Below are 17,861 nucleotides of genomic sequence, written 5' to 3'. Positions count from 1 at the left end.
GGGGAGCTGGCTTGGTGGTGGCCGGACTGAAGCCCTCCAGCCACCACCTTGCGGGGCTCAGTTCTTGATATAGGTGCGGGTCCTGCACCTATAAGACAATGGGGGCATATCCTAGCGATATGCCCCCATTGTCCATGATGGAGACAACCCCTTTAATTCTGTGCATACAAATCTAGGTGACTTCGCCCCCTTTCCCATAAGGTGGCGTCCACAGTGGGCCTGCATTCTGGACAAGGCGGAGGTCAGGGGGTCACTGACCGATAGATTCCTCAAAGGCGAACAGGACGGTTCTGTTCTGGTCCAGCAGCGCCTTCACCCGGTTCCCGATCCATTTAAATCCCGGCAGAGTCTCCTGTAGGAAGACGGACGACCCCAGTAAGAACTCTCACTAAAAGCATAGGGAAACCCCACCCCAAATAACACTTTACTGAAGAAGAACAACTTCCTGCAACTTCCTCAGAAACTGCACTTCAATTTTCATGATTTCTGCTTGCTGTCAGTGAATGGAGGTGTCCATGTTTACACCCAGGAGGATGAAAACCTGCCCTGTCCTAATCCAGCTCTGGCACAAGGGATGACTCCACTCTGAACAGCCAAACCCGCCTCCCCCCCCCCCCATCATCGTCTGACTGTTTGCTACAGTGTATCAGAGCATATTGTCAAAACTGATACACTGTAACGTACCCTCAGCTGTGAGAAGCGTTAGCTATAAAGCTGAGTTATAAACAATTCTGCAACTTTGTGATATACTAATTCTTTATCTCTGCTTGCTGTCAGTGACCTGACACTTCTCACAGAGGTCCTGCCCTGATCTTTTGTTACATTGTATCAGTGCAGGTAAAATATATCTGGAGTCCAGAGGACTGTCTAGATTGGATACAAGTGTAGCAAATCCTAGAAGCATTAGATCCGTAGGGGTTTCCATTCATTCTCGGCAAGCAGAGATCACGAAACAGAAGTTCAATGCCATAGTCCTGTGACAGAACATCCCGATGCCCCACTGCTGTCACAGAGCCCTACTCTACAATGGAGGCCTTCCGAGACGCACCTCATACTGGAAGCCTTCCTTGGAGGCGACAGCGCGCAGGATGGAGGAGGAGACGGTCGTGGCCAGCATGTGGACCTCCTGGACCTTGGAGGTGGAACCCGACTTGTTCCAGCAGAAGAACATCCACCACCCGAGGAGGGCGCCCAGCTCGTTCCCGGTGAACACCTTCCAGCAGCCCCTGGGGATACATCGTGGTCAGTCAATGGTTAACACGTCCTATAGCCCAGGGCAGGTGCATCATGAAAGGGAAGTCCCTTATTTAACCCTTTGGATACCGGAGGTTTGGTCGTTTGCATTTTTTTCTTCCCCATCTTTACTTGAGCCATAACTTTTTTATTCTTCCGTTCACATAGCTGTAGGGGGGCTTATTTTTTGCGGGACAAGTTGTACCATGGGATACAATGTAGTGGGAAGCAGAATTTTTTTTTTCTAAATGGGGTGGAATTGTAAAAAAAAAAAACTCAATTCCTCCACCGTTTTACGGCAAAACTGACCTGTGCCCTTCATTCTCCGGGTCAGTACGATTACAACGACATCACATGTGTATAGGGTTTATTTTTTTTATGTCCAAATTAAAATTAAATTATTGTTTGTTTTTTTACATCCCCATATTCCGACCCCCAGAACTTTTTTATAGTTCTGTCCACTGAGCTGTGGGGGGACAATCTGTACTTTTTATTGACACCATTTTGGTGTGTGTGACTTTTTGATCACATTTTATTATACTTTTTTGGGTAAGCAATGAAAAAAATGGCAAATTTGCCATTTTGACCTTTTTTCCCCCATTACGACGTGTTGGAAAAAAGTTTTTTTTAATTTTAGTAGTACGGACGTTTAAAAAAAAAAAGTTTAATAGTTTTTTTATTATGATTTTGAAGCTTATATTTGACCCTACAAAATCCAATAATTTTTTTTTTTATTCTGAAAAGTCATGGAGTTTTTTACATCCATGTATTGTTCAGAATTGCTGTTGGCCTGTTTGAAACAGCAGAGACCCGCCGGCCATGATGCCCGCTGCACACACGAGCGGGCGCCATGTTCGCACTTTGCACCAGCGCCGATAGCGAAGAGGTTAAGGGATTCCAATTTACAAAATGTGGCTTACGAGTCCTGTAGTTCGGCTACGGCCAGTCGGTCGGCATCAGGGTCCGTGGCCACCACCACCCGGGCGTCCTCCTTCTCTGCCAACCTGAGAGACAGCTCCTAGGACGAGCAGAGCGAAAAGTGTTACATCAGGAACCTGGCATCTGTCTCTGGGAAAGCTGGGTGACAACCACCACATTCTGCTTTTCCAGACTCCTGAATGGCAGATCTGTCCGGTGATGCTGCCATCCAGGATAAGTCTGATGTCATCTAGAGTTACCATTCAGGAGGGTAAAAAAGATGGGTGACAACTGAGCTCCCATTCCAGTCTCATCCAGGTGATGCTGCAAGAGGATGGGAAAGTTGGGTGAAAGTCAAGAAAACCACTCTTACAGCTACCAGGGGCATTTCAACCAAGCTTTCCAAGACCCCCTGAATGGCAACTCTGCCCAGTTATGCTGCAAAGTAGTGCAGATAAGTCACTATGATCTCAGGGAATTGGCACCCAGCTTTTCCAGACGCCTGAATGACAAATCTGTCTAGCTGCAAGATGGTCTAGATAAGTGACGCTGCAAAGCAGGACCAGCATTATTACACATTCAGAAGGGTAGGAAAACTGGGCGACAACCAATATGATCCTCATAGGGATGTTTCACCCAGCTTTTCCAGACCCCGAATGGCAAAGCTGTTTAGCTATGCTGCCAGGTGGTGTAGTCCGTAAGGAAGATGGAAGAGTTAGGTGACCACCAATGCTAAACACTGCTACAGCTCCAACCCAGAGGCACCACCCAGCTTTCCAGGAAGTCGTGAAGGAAGATGGGCGAGAACCGATATGGCCACCCATACAGCTCCCGAGATCCCAATCTGTCTAGAAATGCTGAAAAGTAGTGTAGATGAGTCACTATGATATAAGGAGGCTTCACCCAGCTTTTCCAGACCTCTGAATGTCAAAACGTATACAGCAAAACAGATTAGGAAAGCTGGGTGACCACCAACACAAAATATCACTACAGCTACCAGCAGGAGATATCACCAGGCTTTTCCAGATAGAGAAGTCAACAAGGAAGATGGGAAAGCTGGGTGAAAATCAAGATGACCACCCTTACAGCACCCAAGCTTACAGTTTTAACTAAGCTTTCCGAGAACCCTGAATGGCAGATACGTCCGGTGTCACTGCACAGAAGGACAGAAAAGCTGGGTGACGATCTTAGGCCGGATTCACCCAGCTTTTCCAGATCCTGCATGGCAGATTCGTCCGGTGTCATTGCACGGAAGTAGATGAGTCCCTCAGGAGGACAGAAAAGCTGGGTGACGATCTTAGGCCGGATTCACCCGACTTTTCCAGACACCTGAATGGCAAGATAAGCAGGAGATGTACATTGCACTGGATCTGCCATTCTGGTGCACAGAAATACCCCCTGAGGGGTGTACGGATGATGGGAGTACTTACCAGCACGCACTCTCCTTCCTCGGGGTTGGGACATTTCACAGTTGAAAAATTGGGGTCCGGCTCCTTCTGTTCGGGGACAGGAATCGGAGGGTTAAAGCCGAAGACTCGGAAGGCTGACTGGACGTAATCGTGAGCGACTCCGTGGAAGGACGTGTGGATGAACCGCAGCCGTGTCTTCTGGTTCAGCTCCCTGCAGGATACACACAGGTCAATGCCCAGACTCCGCCTCCAACCCCGCCTCCATTTAAAGGGAAACATCCCACTGTGACAATTCAGGATTCCTTCGCTTTCTCTATTCAGAAAGAGAGTGAGACAGGAATACGAGCGGCGGGATACCTGTGGAAGCAGACCGTCCGGAGGTCTTCCATGTAGCTGTCGACGATCGCCTGCAGGGGGTCCCTCATGAGCGGGCTCGTGTCGGCTAGATTCACACTCCAGGAGTCGGCCCAGGGCTCCGGGTACTGCTCCACGCATTTCAGGATCTCTTTGTCATGGGGCGACGTGATCTGAGCTCCGTTCTCCCAGTACACCTGGTATGAGGAGAGCACACATTAAATTATGCCTTCTACTCCGATCGCAACCACAGCTGCATACACAAACCTGCTGACCTCCCACTCTCGGAGGCTTCTATTTAATGTACGCTCTTCCGTGTTTGCTTAGTGGGAGATGTAGTGCTCGGAACAGGTACCGACTGCTCAGCAATTTGGACAAAAAGTTTGATGGCTATGGTGATGGGTTACAGTAGAATTACGAATGCAGCTCTGGATATGATTAGAGTAAAGCACAGGATTGGTGCATCCTAAGTAGTTGCAAAATTAGTGATGCAATTCGGTTAAAATCTTTTATAAATATTGGGAAAATGCTTTATTCTCTAGTCACATCCAGAGCTGCGGTCTCCATGCTGTTGGTTGGCACATGGAATTCATACACTGTACTGAATATTACGCTGTAAACATCTGCCACAACGCACTGAGGGAGATTTATCAAAACTAGAGAACAGCGGTGGAGGCCTTTACTGAAATAAACATGCATCACCCAGCAGAGGGCAGCAGCGAGACGTGAGGTACTGAGCAGCAGAAATGTGAATGCAGCTTTATGAGTGACCGGTGTAGAAGTCTACAGCTCTAGCTGTGACTGGAGCATAGAAGTTATACATGTCGGGGGAGGGGTGGTGCCTCACCTTGTAGCCGTTGTCCTCCTTGCGGTTGTGAGAAGCTGTGATCATGACTCCGGCCACGGCTCGCAGTTTTTGTACAGCGTACGGCTGGGGGGGGTAGCAGAAGAGACCAGATGATTCTTCACAGTGACATGCTACCCCGCCCCCCCCACCCCCCCAGGCTCTGGTACTTACCACAAACGGCGTGGGGACATATCTGGAGAAGAGGTAGACCCGCACGCCCTGGCTGAGGAGCACGGCCGCCGTCAGCTTTGCCAGCCTGAAACACAGATTGCACACGGGGGAGGGGTGATCGGCTGCAGTGGAAATCAGCTTATCGCGTAGTTAGCCGAGCTGCAGTGTAAAGCATGGTGTTTGTGGATGAGACAGGAGATTTATTACAGACTACTCCAGACTCCAACACACAGAGCGGTTAATCTGCAGTCACTGATCATCGCTGTGCCCTAAGGGAGCAGAGATGTAGTGTAAAGCATTGGAGAAAGACAGAGTAGCAGGAGAAGCCAGATGGGAAGGAAGGTAGATTGCAGGCTACTTACCAGAGCACTGAGTGCCAAATACTAGGTCTTACCCTGCACTGATCTAGAGCCTTCTCACATGTTCTACTCCAGTCACATCCGGAGCTGCAGCCCTGTGCTGACACACATGGATCTCACACATTAGCACAACGCGCTGCAGATTATCCGGTATCGGATTACAGCACAGCGCTAGGTGTGCACCCTACATCCACCACGGTGCAGGACAGCCGAGGGCACTGGGTGAGATGGCTGAACCAGCAGGGGGCAGCAGTGAGGCTGCAGCTCCGGATGTGAGACCCCCCCCATGTATTCACCATGATACTGGGTGAGATGGCTGAACCAGCAGGGGGCAGCAGTGAGGCTGCAGCTCCGGATGTGAGACCCCCCCATGTATTCACCATGATACTGGGTGAGATGGCTGAACCAGCAGGGGGCAGCAGTGAGGCTGCAGCTCTGGATGTGAGACCCCCCCATGTATTCACCATGATACTGGGTGAGATGGCTGAACCAGCAGGGGGCAGCAGTGAGGCTGCAGCTCCGGATGTGAGACCCCCCCCCCCCCCCCATGTATTCACCATGATACTGGGTGAGATGGCTGAACCAGCAGGGGGCAGCAGTGAGGCTGCAGCTCCGGATGTGAGACCCCCCCCCCCCCCATGTATTCACCATGATACTGGGTGAGATGGCTGAACCAGCAGGGGGCAGCAGTGAGGCTGCAGCTCTGGATGTGAGACCCCCCCATGTATTCACCATGATACTGGGTGAGATGGCTGAACCAGCAGGGGGCAGCAGTGAGGCTGCAGCTCCGGATGTGAGACCCCCCCCCCCCCATGTATTCACCATGATACTGGGTGAGATGGCTGAACCAGCAGGGGGCAGCAGTGAGGCTGCAGCTCTGGATGTGAGACCCCCCCATGTATTCACCATGATACTGGGTGAGATGGCTGAACCAGCAGGGGGCAGCAGTGAGGCTGCAGCTCTGGATGTGAGACCCCCCCCCCCCCCATGTATTCACCATGATACTGGGTGAGATGGCTGAACCAGCAGGGGGCAGCAGTGAGGCTGCAGCTCCGGATGTGAGACCCCCCCCCCCATGTATTCACCATGATACTGGGTGAGATGGCTGAACCAGCAGGGGGCAGCAGTGAGGCTGCAGCTCTGGATGTGAGACCCCCCCATGTATTCACCATGATACTGGGTGAGATGGCTGAACCAGCAGGGGGCAGCAGTGAGGCTGCAGCTCCGGATGTGAGACCCCCCCCCCCCCCCCATGTATTCACCATGATACTGGGTGAGATGGCTGAACCAGCAGGGGGCAGCAGTGAGGCTGCAGCTCTGGATGTGAGACCCCCCCCCCCCCCCCCCATGTATTCACCATGATACTGGGTGAAATGACTGAACCAGCAGGGGGCAGCAGTGAGGCGCCGGGAACAGTGGAGTGACAGACGTGAGGCTGCAGCTCTGGATGTGAGACCCCCCCCCCCCCCCCCATGTATTCACCATGATACCGGGATCCGGTAAGGATGGCGCTTTGCCGCACTGCATTATGGGAGGTGCTATATCCACAGCATTAAGCCTCATTCACACATCCATGTCCGTGCTCAAATCTGTGAGAAGGTGGTCAGTGCCGCATCCGTGAAGGATCCGTGTTGGGTCCGTGTGTCCGCTTTTTGCTGTCCGTGTTTCACAGACACTGAACAGCTGAAAAATAATTTTCAAAAAATGGCATCCGTGTTGCATCCATGGTTTTCACGGACCCATAGACTATAATGGACGTGATGGATCCGTGAACACGGAAAAAATAGAGGATGCATCCGCGCTAAATATACGGACCCACGGACCGTACTAAACCACTAATGTCTGAATACATAAAATGAACGGGGACGCGTACTGTCCGTGGAGAACACCAACGTGTGAATGAGGCTTTAGTTTAGTAGATGAACAGAGTCCTAGGGGCAGCCGACAGAACGGTGAATGCAGCTCTGGAAGTGACTGGAGCACATTACGGCCTCTCACCTCTCGCTGCTGCAGTCGCTGCTCGCTTGTCCCCGCGTGTCGTATCCAACCACCAGGCCTCTGCTCTTCAGCTCCGGGAAGCTCCTCTCCAGATAGTGGTACATTCCCTGTATGGAGACAAAGCCGTCACTGCCGAGACCACGGGCATCTCACCTGGGGCACCAGGCTGGCACTCCGGATAGCGGCATCACCTGGAGGAAGAGCGAGACTCTGTGCCCTACTAATACACAGCACATCAATGTAGACATTGTACAAGGGGTGGCCTCATGGCACGTGTCAGCGGCAACAAGAATCGGACATGCTGGGGGGCCCGAAGAGGGATCCGGGAAAGAGCAGGGGGCCCGAAGAGGGATCCGGGAAAGAGCAGGGGGCCCGAAGAGGGATCCGGGAAAGAGCAGGGGGGGGGCGGGGGAGACAAGTTGGGAAGGATGTATACAGGAGTCGAGAAGTATAGCAATGGTAGAGGAGCGGCATCAAACCCCCCGCCCTTGCACGCCTCTTTCGTGTGTTGCACTTTAATCACAAGAACAGAGAACATACGTGTTCTTTAGAAACGCCCCCCGTTCCAGAGCGCAGTGGGCACCATAGCCGCCGGATTTCTGATGTATTAAACGGCAGACGGCCAGGGCTAATGTCTGCGATTGGTGATGATGCAAATCACAGACATGTAACCCCTCAGATGCTGTGGTCAATTGTGAAGGCAGCATCTGAGGTACCCGCGCTCCTCCGCAATGTGATCGGGGCAGCCCCTCACCCCCTGTGGTAGCCTCGGTCTCTCTGAAGACCACCACAGCGATGCTTCCTGCGGAGCCCTCCTGCCTGTGGTAATTCACTGCAGTCCATGGGACACGCGATCTAACAAAACAAATAACAAAAAAATAAGCATCATGCGCACCGCCGCGTCCGTAAATGCCCAAACTATTAAAATATAAACTTGCTTATCCCGTATGGAGAACAAAACACATCAAAATGGCCAATTACCGTATTATGGAAGCGCTCACTAGTATGTATTAGGAGCAGGGAGCGGAGCGCCGCAAGCGCAGGTAATATTTACCCTCCCTGGTCTTCGCCGCGGCTCCTCTTCTGCTGTCGCGCTCCCATCTTCCCGGCCTGCGCTGCACTGTCCTGACCCCGTACACTATGACCTGACGCTGTACGCAGTCATGTGACAGCGCAGCGCAGGCCGGGAAGATGGGAGCGCGACAGCTGAAGAGGAGCTGCGGCGCAGGACAGATAAGATGTTTTTTATTTTTGTCTGATCTGAGGTCCGATGGGGGGTACTGATGGGCTAATCTGAGGTCTGATTGGGGGGTACTGATGGGCTTAATCTGAGGTCTGATTGGGGGTACTGATGGGCTTAATCTGAGGTCTGATTGGGGGTACTGATGGGCCTAATCTGAGGTCTGATTGGGGGTACTGATGGGCTAATCTGAGGTCTGATTGGGGGTACTGATGGGCTAATCTGAGGTCTGATTGGGGGTACTGATGGGCTAATCTGAGGTCTGATTGGGGGTACTGATGGGCTAATCTGAGGTCTGATTGGGGGTACTGATGGGCTAATCTGAGGTCTGATTGGGGGTACTGATGGGCTAATCTGAGGTCTGATTGGGGGTACTGATGGGCTAATCTGAGGTCTGATTGGGGGTACTGATGGGCTAATCTGAGGTCTGATTGGGGGTACTGATGGGCTAATCTGAGGTCTGATTGGGGGTACTGATGGGCTTAATCTGAGGTCTGATTGGGGGTACTGATGGGCTTAATCTGAGGTCTGATTGGGGGTACTGATGGGCTTAATCTGAGGTCTGATTGGGGGTACTGATGGGCTAATCTGAGGTCTGATTGGGGGCACTGATGGGCTTAATCTGAGGTCTGATTGGGGGTACTGATGGGCTTAATCTGAGGTCTGATTGGGGGTACTGATGGGCTTAATCTGAGGTCTGATTGGGGGTACTGATGGGCTTAATCTGAGGTCTGATTGGGGGTACTGATGGGCTTAATCTGAGGTCTGATTGGGGGTACTGATGGGCTTAATCTGAGGTCTGATTGGGGGTACTGATGGGCTTAATCTGAGGTCTGATTGGGGGTACTGATGGGCTTAATCTGAGGTCTGATTGGGGGTACTGATGGGCCTAATCTGAGGTCTGATTGGGGGTACTGATGGGCTTAATCTGAGGTCTGATTGGGGGTACTGATGGGCTTAATCTGAGGTCTGATTGGGGGTACTGATGGGCTTAATCTGAGGTCTGATTGGGGTACTGATGGGCTTAATCTGAGGTCTGATTGGGGGTACTGATGGGCTAATCTGAGGTCTATTGGGGGTACTGATGGGCTAATCTGAGGTCTGATTGGGGGTACTGATGGGCTAATCTGAGGTCTATTGGGGGTACTGATGGGCTTAATCTGAGGTCTGATTGGGGGTACTGATGGGCTAATCTGAGGTCTGATTGGGGGTACTGATAGGCTAATCTGAGGTCTGATTGGGGGTACTGATGGGCTAATCTGAGGTCTATTGGGGGTACTGATGGGCTAATCTGAGGTCTGATTGGGGGTACTGATGGGCTAATCTGAGGTCTATTGGGGGTACTGATGGGCTTAATCTGAGGTCTGATTGGGGGTACTGATGGGCTAATCTGAGGTCTGATTGGGGGTACTGATAGGCTAATCTGAGGTCTGATTGGGGGTACTGATGGGCTAATCTGAGGTCTGATTGGGGGTACTGATGGGCTTAATCTGAGGTCTGATTGGGGCTACTGATGGGCTAATCTGAGGTCTGATTGGGGGTACTGATGGGCTTAATCTGAGGTCTGATTGGGGGTACTGATGGGCTAATCTGAGGTCTGATTGGGGGTACTGATGGGCTTAATCTGAGGTCTGATTGGGGGGTACTGATGGGCTTAATCTGAGGTCTGATTGGGGGTACTGATGGGCTTAATCTGAGGTCTGATTGGGGGTACTGATGGGCTAATCTGAGGTCTGATTGGGGGTACTGATGGGCTTAATCTGAGGTCTGATTGGGGGGTACTGATGGGCTAATCTGAGGTCTGATTGGGGGTACTGATGGGCTAATCTGAGGTCTGATTGGGGGTACTGATGGGCTAATCTGAGGTCTGATTGGGGGTACTGATGGGCTTAATCTGAGGTCTGATTGGGGGTACTGATGGGCTAATCTGAGGTCTGATTGGGGGTACTGATGGGCTTAATCTGAGGTCTGATTGGGGGGTACTGATGGGCTAATCTGAGGTCTGATTGGGGGTACTGATGGGCTAATCTGAGGTCTGATTGGGGGTACTGATGGGCTTAATCTGAGGTCTGATTGGGGGTACTGATGGGCTAATCTGAGGTTTTATAAGGCTCTGAGTGGGCTGATATGAGGTCTGATGAAAAATATTTTTTCTTATTTTTCTATTCTAAAAACTGGGGTGTAAAGAGAAAAATAGCTGTTTTTTCTTTGCTTCACCTCTCAAAAAATATTAAATAAAAAGTGATCAAAAAGTCGTTCCCACTCCAAAATGGATTCAGTGAAACCTACAGATCGTCCTGCAAAAGACGAGCTCCACAGAGGGGAGTATAAAAAAAAGTTATGGGGGGGGTCAGAATACGGCGACGAAAAGAAAAGGCAGCGTTAGCGCACAGGCAATGCCACACAAATAACAGCCGTAAACCTGCGGCAGAATTGCGTTTTCTATCCACTTTCACCCCACGGGGACTTTTTTCCAGCTTCCCACTACATCTTAAGGAATATAAAATGGGGCCATTGGTAAGGACAACTTGTCCCGCAAAAAACAAGCCCTCATATGGCGATGTGAACGGAAAAAATAAAAACTTTATGGCTCCTGGAAGGCAAGGAGGAAAAAAGAAAAATTCAAAAACGTATAAATCACCCGATGCACAAGGGGTTAAATGAGGTAAGTTTAACGCTAGAATCACACTAGGGTTGTCAAGATACCAAAATTTTGATTCGGTTTCGATACCATAAAAAAGTAAAAAAAATAAAAAAAAACACCACCACCAAAAGGCTGCGTGCAGTCGGCATTTTATGGAACGTCCGGCCCATAATCGAACAGTCCGATCCCCCATCCTATTTTTGAGGGGGACAAGGTGACTAAAAATGGCAAAATCGCGCGGTTTTGATTTTTTTTTTCTGTTATGGCGTTCACCACATAGGAGATATTTTTTATATTTTAATAGTTTGCACTTTTTTGGGCGTGGCGATACATCATATATTTATATATAAAACTGGGAAAGGGGGCGATTTAAACTTTTTGTATTTTGGTATTTTTTTACTTACTAATCATTTCCCCCCTTGGGGGTTAGAATCCTTGTCCTATTCACCCTGATAGAGATCTATTGGGGAGGACAGGACGTCACTCTCTCCCTGCTGAGCTGGGCTTTGTGCACACCGCAGCAGGGAGGTTACCATGCAAGGCTTCAGTAGTGTCCTGGCTGCCATGGTAACCGATCGGAGCCCCAGGATTACACTGCTGGGTCTCCGATCAGAAGCTGCCACTGCCACCAATGAGGAGGGGACCTGTGGCCACTGCCACCAATGAGGAGGGGACCTGTGGCCACTGCCACCAATGACTTTAATACTGGGGGGATGGCGCACTTTGCCACCAATGGTTATAATTTATAATACTTGGGTCGGGGGAAGGGGCGCACTGCGCTACCAATGAATATAATTAACCCACTAATTTAAGTGTAAGCAGGTGCCGATGGCGGTATCACATACCTGTCACCCAGCCTCTGACAGGGCGATGCGATCCCCGTCAATTAACCCCTGAGGTGCAGTTCACGGGATCGCTGTGCCCTGTCAGAAGCTGGGCGACGGGTATGTGATACTGCCGCCGGCACCCGCTGCCAACACTTAAACTAATGGGTTAATTATAGTCATTGGTGGTGCAGTGGCCACAGCCTCTCCTCCTCAGCACTAAGTTCCCACTGGTGGCAGCAGCCCCCAGCACCCCTCCCCCGGAGCCCCAGGCCCCCAGCGACCCTCCCCCGGCCCCCGGGATCTCATAAGGTCAAGTGCTAAATATAACGGAGCCTCTGGTGTGTGGGAAGCAGAGCGAGGACGTCAGCTCCACATTGCGTAACACTGAGTCGGCTCTGCAGTGCACAACACAGGCAGCACGTGGACAGCACGAGAGCCCGGCATGCACGTCACATGACCCCGGCATGCACAGTCACGTGACCGTGTGCAGCATGTAAACAGATCTCGCACCAGCTGGAAGGCACCGCCCCGGGGGACCGCTGCAGCTCGGCAACCTGTGCCTCTCCAGCTGCTGTGACTACAACCCCCAGCATACTGAAAGCGATCAGGTGACATAGGGATGTCTACACTGGATACAACTATAACAAACCCTCAGCTGTGAGAAGTCCTGCAGTCAGCATCTCTTGTGATGCCGGGTGACTAACCCCCGCGTCATCACCCTGAGGACTCCTGCTCTGCCTGCAGGAGTCTTCACATTTCTATTCATGAACCAGACGGCTCAGGATGAACAGGACTATAGGGTTTCACGGCATTACAGAGCGTACTATAAAATAAAGCCTATGATTTTCAACAGTACCAACACTGCATCTGTAGGTGGGATCTATGTAAGAGGGGGTCCCCCAACTTATAATATTACAGGGGATACCCGCCAAAGACCAGACATGTTATACACCCTGTAGAAGGGACGGCATGCTACTCCATAAACAATGCATGTGATATCTGAGACCGCAGCCGAAGCGGAGACAACAATGTGCACGGACTATATCGAGACAGAGCCTGGTGCCCACCATCCTCATCAGGGATTCATCCATCTGCTCTGAAGCTTTCCACAAATTCACATCCTGTATTATACTCCAGAGCTGCACTCACTATTCTGCTGGTGCAGTCACTGTATACATACATTACTTATCCTGTACTGATCCTGAGTTACATCCTGTATTATACTCCAGAGCTGCACTCACTATTCTGCTGGTGCAGTCACTGTGTACATACATTACTTATCCTGTACTGATCCTGAGTTACATCCTGTATTATACTCCAGAGCTGCACTCACTATTCTGCTGGTGCAGTCACTGTGTACATACATTACTTATCCTGTACTGATCCTGAGTTACATCCTGTATTATACTTCAGAGCTGCACTCACTATTCTGCTGGTGCAGTCAATGTGTACATACATTACATTACTTATCCTGTACTGATCCTGAGTTACATCCTGTATTATACTCCAGAGCTGCACTCTCTATTCTGCTGGTGCAGTCACTGTGTACACACATTACTTATCCTGTACTGATCCTGAGTTACATCCTGTATTATACTCCAGAGCTGCTCTCACTATTCTGCTGGTGCAGTCACTGTGTACATACATTACTTATCCTGTACTGATCCTGAGTTACATCCTGTTTTATACTCCAGAGCTGCACTCTCTATTCTGCTGGTGCAGTCACTGTGTACATATATTACTTATCCTGTACTGATCCTGAGTTACATCCTGTATTATACTTCAGAGCTGCACTCACTATTCTGCTGGTGCAGTCACTGTATACATACATTACTTATCCTGTACTGATCCTGAGTTACATCATGTATTATACTCCAGAGCTGTACTCACTATTCTGCTGGTGCAGTCACTGTACATACATTACTCCTGGGTGTCAGATCAGCACAGTGTTGTGGATACATCGTCCTGACATGCCGAGAGCAGCGGTGAAGGCGGCCATGTTTGTTGCCACCCAGCTTTTCCAGAAACAGAGGAGAAAACCAATCCTGCAGCGGTGTGATCGGGGCTCTCACCTGCGTGGTCTGGATGACGGTCAGGTCGTTGATCCTGCAGAAGCCGGCCCCCATGGGGGAGCGCAGGCCAGCCGTGCCGAATGCCATCCGGGAGCAGAGCCGCTCCCGCAGCTCCTTGTTCTTCCCGTCCTGCAGCAGGCGCCCGATCTGATCTCTGGTCTTCAGGTTCTGTCAAGGAATGAAAAAAGGTCACCTGATCGGTAAGGAGCGGGGGGGGGGGGGAGGGGGGAACGAAAAGTCAGGGAGGTGGGGGAGGGGAGGGCGGCAACCCCCTCAGTCATTGGAAATCAGCGAATTATAACGTAAATCGACACAGCCGTCACACAGCCGTCATAGGTGGCCGCCCCCCCCGTCACACAGCCGTCATAGGTGGCCGCCCCCCCGTCACACAGCCGTCATAGGTGGCCGCCCCCCCGTCACACAGCCGTCATAGGTGGCCGCCCCCCCGTCACACAGCCGTCAGAGGTGGCCTTCATTCCTATAATTCACCAACTTATAATCCTCCAGTAACAGCGTCATATGTGCAAAAATCCTGTGACCCCCGATACAGGTGTATAACTGTAATAAGACTCCACCCCCGAGTACAGCCTCCTTACCGCCATACTGACCAGTGGATGATGGGGGTTATACGACCGCCAACATCAGCTACAAAATCAATCTCAAGAGTGAGCGCACCAAAGAGACTGCTGCAACATCACAACGATACCAGCGGCGCTGATCACGGCCACCGGCGTCCGCGACCGGATAAAAGAAAAAAAAACAACCAAAACTGCGAGCAGCAGCGCCTCCGCATAGACGTCTCCGCCGGCGCCTCCGCATAGACGTCCCCGCCGCCGCCGCCTCCGCATAGACCTCCCCGCCGCCTCCGCATAGACCTCCCCGCCGCCTCTGCCGCCTCCGCATAGACCTCCCCGCCGCCTCCGCATAGACGTCTCCGCATAGACCTCCCCACCGCCGCCTCCGCATAGACCTCCCCGCCGCCTCCGCATAGACGTCTCCGCATAGACCTCCCCACCGCCGCCTCCGCATAGACGTCTCCGCATAGACCTCCCCACCGCCGCCTCCGCATAGACCTCCCCACCGCCGCCTCCGCATAGACCTCCCCACCGCCGCCTCCGCATAGACCTCCCCACCGCCGCCTCCGCATAGACCTCCCCACCGCCGCCTCCGCATAGACCTCCCCACCGCCGCCTCCGCATAGACCTCCCCACCGCCGCCTCCGCATAGACCTCCCCACCGCCGCCTCCGCATAGACCTCCCCACCGCCGCCTCCGCATAGACCTCCCCACCGCCGCCTCCGCATAGACCTCCCCACCGCCGCCTCCGCATAGACCTCCCCACCGCCGCCTCCGCATAGACCTCCCCACCGCCGCCTCCGCATAGACCTCCCCACCGCCGCCTCCGCATAGACCTCCCCACCGGCGCCTCCGCATAGACCTCCCCACCGGCGCCTCCGCATAGACCTCCCCACCGCCGCCTCCGCATAGACGTCTCAGCATCATCTCCACCATCACCTCCATAGACGTCTCCACCATCACCTCCATAGACGTCTCCACCATCACCTCCATAGACGTCTCCACCATCACCTCCATAGACGTCTCCACCATCACCTCCATAGACGTCTCCACCATCACCTCCATAGACGTCTCCACCATTACCTCCATAGACGTCTCCACCATCACCTCCATAGACGTCTCCACCATCACCTCCATAGACGTCTCCACCATCACCTCCATAGACGTCTCCACCATCACCTCCATAGACGTCTCCACCATCACCTCCATAGACCTCTCCACCATCACCTCCATAGACGTCTCCACCATCACCTCCATAGACGTCTCCACCATCACCTCCATAGACGTCTCCACCATCACCTCCATAGACGTCTCCACCATCACCTCCATAGACGTCTCCACCATCACCTCCATAGACGTCTCCACCATCACCTCCATAGACGTCTCCACCATCACCTCCATAGACGTCTCCACCATCACCTCCATAGACGTCTCCACCATCACCTCCATAGACGTCTCCACCATCACCTCCATAGACGTCTCCACCATCACCTCCATAGACGTCTCCACCATCACCTCCATAGACGTCTCCACCATCACCTCCATAGACGTCTCCACCATCACCTCCATAGACCTCTCCACCACCACCTCCATAGACGTCTCCACCATCACCTCCATAGACGTCTCCACCATCACCTCCATAGACGTCTCCACCATCACCTCCATAGACGTCTCCACCATCACCTCCATAGACGTCTCCACCATCACCTCCACAGACGTCTCCACCGCCACACAGATACCTATAGACATCTGCCCAGCAACCTGTCACCTACTGCAGGACCACAACTTGCAGCATGCCCTGACTGGATGCAGGAATGAAGCATGGTGGGAGTTGTAGTTCTGACACCGCCGTCCATCACTTGCGGAGCACCGCTACAGACCGGCTCTCACCTTATCCCACCGCAGCCACCGCCACACCGCGGCGTCCAGCTCCGCATCCCCGGTGGAGCTCGGTATCAGCAGGTTGGAGTTCACGTCACCCGCGGGGTCTCCCATCTCCTCAGCCGCTTCTCCCAGCAGACTGCGCCACAGGCAAATGAAAAGCGGTGCCGCGCATGCGCCCTGTTCCAGCTTCTCACACTCATCCACTAGCGCCACCGCGCATGCGCCTGGCCCATGGCCAAAAAAGAAAAACCTGAGCGCGCGGTATGTAACTAATGACGCATGCGCTGAACTACACTTCTCTATTGGCCTAGTCGGTGCTAAGCAACAAGAATTTTTTTCGTTTTTTTTCGTTTGTATGTCAGTATGTGGTGATGGATAATTACCTGTAGTAGCTGCACGGCTCAAAGACGGAGCAATAAATCCCAGCGCTACATAGTACTGAAATACCACTATGGTCTCTGAATCATATTACCACACATTCTCCTGAATATAGGACAATATAGTAATTACATTGTATTATCATATGGTCTCCATATCACTTTATTAAAATAATGCTAACATACCGTTTCCAAATTACAAGACCATATAGTACAGTGAACGGGTAGAGGTCAGGACAGGTGGCACAGGGTCAATACAGTGAACGGGTAGAGGTCAGGACAGGTGGCACAGGGTCAATACAGTGAACGGGTAGAGGTCAGGACAGGTGGCACAGGGTCAATACAGTGAACGGGTAGAGGTCAGGACAGGTGGCACAGGGTCAATACAGTGAGCAGGCAAAGGTCAGGACAGGTGGCACAGGGTCAATACAGTGAACGGGTAGAGGTCAGGACAGGTGGCACAGGGTCAATACAGTGAGCAGACAGAGGTCAGGACAGGTGGCACAGGGTCAATACAGTGAGCAGACAGAGGTCAGGACAGGTGGCACAGGGTCAATACAGTGAACAGGCAGAGGTCAGGACAGGTGGCACAGGGTCAATACAGTGAACGGGTAGAGGTCAGGACAGGTGGCACAGGGTCAATACAGTGAGCAGACAGAGGTCAGGACAGGTGGCACAGGGTCAATACAGTGAGCAGACAGAGGTCAGGACAGGTGGCACAGGGGCAATACAGTGAGCAGACAGAGGTCAGGACAGGTGGCACAGGGTCAATACAGTGAACAGGCAGAGGTCAGGACAGGTGGCACAGGGTCAATACAGTGAACAGGCAGAGGTCAGGACAGGTGGCACAGGGTCAATACAGTGAACAGGCAAAGGTCAGGACAAGTGGCACAGGGTCAATACAGTGAACAGGCAGAGGTCAGGGCAGGTGGCACAGGGTCAATACAGTGAGC

At 52.2% G+C, this 17,861-nt stretch overlaps 1 protein-coding gene across 1 annotated transcript in view; it reads right to left on the bottom strand.

The window, feature by feature from the left end:
• The window catches only part of PGM2L1 (phosphoglucomutase 2 like 1), a 29,356-nt gene extending 12,678 nt beyond the window's left edge, over positions 1-16,678 (bottom strand). Inside the window, exons 1-10 of the mRNA XM_040426550.1 lie at positions 16,538-16,678; positions 14,073-14,240; positions 7,290-7,396; positions 4,933-5,017; positions 4,762-4,845; positions 3,918-4,111; positions 3,582-3,771; positions 2,154-2,251; positions 1,049-1,226; positions 259-352 (exon numbers count right to left, since the gene is read on the bottom strand). Coding sequence (XP_040282484.1) covers positions 259-352; positions 1,049-1,226; positions 2,154-2,251; positions 3,582-3,771; positions 3,918-4,111; positions 4,762-4,845; positions 4,933-5,017; positions 7,290-7,396; positions 14,073-14,240; positions 16,538-16,642 — 1,303 coding nt within the window. The 5' untranslated portion in view covers positions 16,643-16,678. The remainder of the gene's footprint in view (positions 1-258; positions 353-1,048; positions 1,227-2,153; positions 2,252-3,581; positions 3,772-3,917; positions 4,112-4,761; positions 4,846-4,932; positions 5,018-7,289; positions 7,397-14,072; positions 14,241-16,537) is intronic.
• Positions 16,679-17,861: the final 1,183 nt, after the last annotated feature.

Source organism: Bufo bufo, chromosome 3 (assembly GCF_905171765.1).
Source record: "Bufo bufo chromosome 3, aBufBuf1.1, whole genome shotgun sequence".
Lineage (NCBI taxonomy): Eukaryota > Metazoa > Chordata > Amphibia > Anura > Bufonidae > Bufo > Bufo bufo.
The sequence above is the reverse complement of the archived record's forward strand: the minus strand, read 5'-3'. Positions and strand labels throughout refer to the sequence as shown.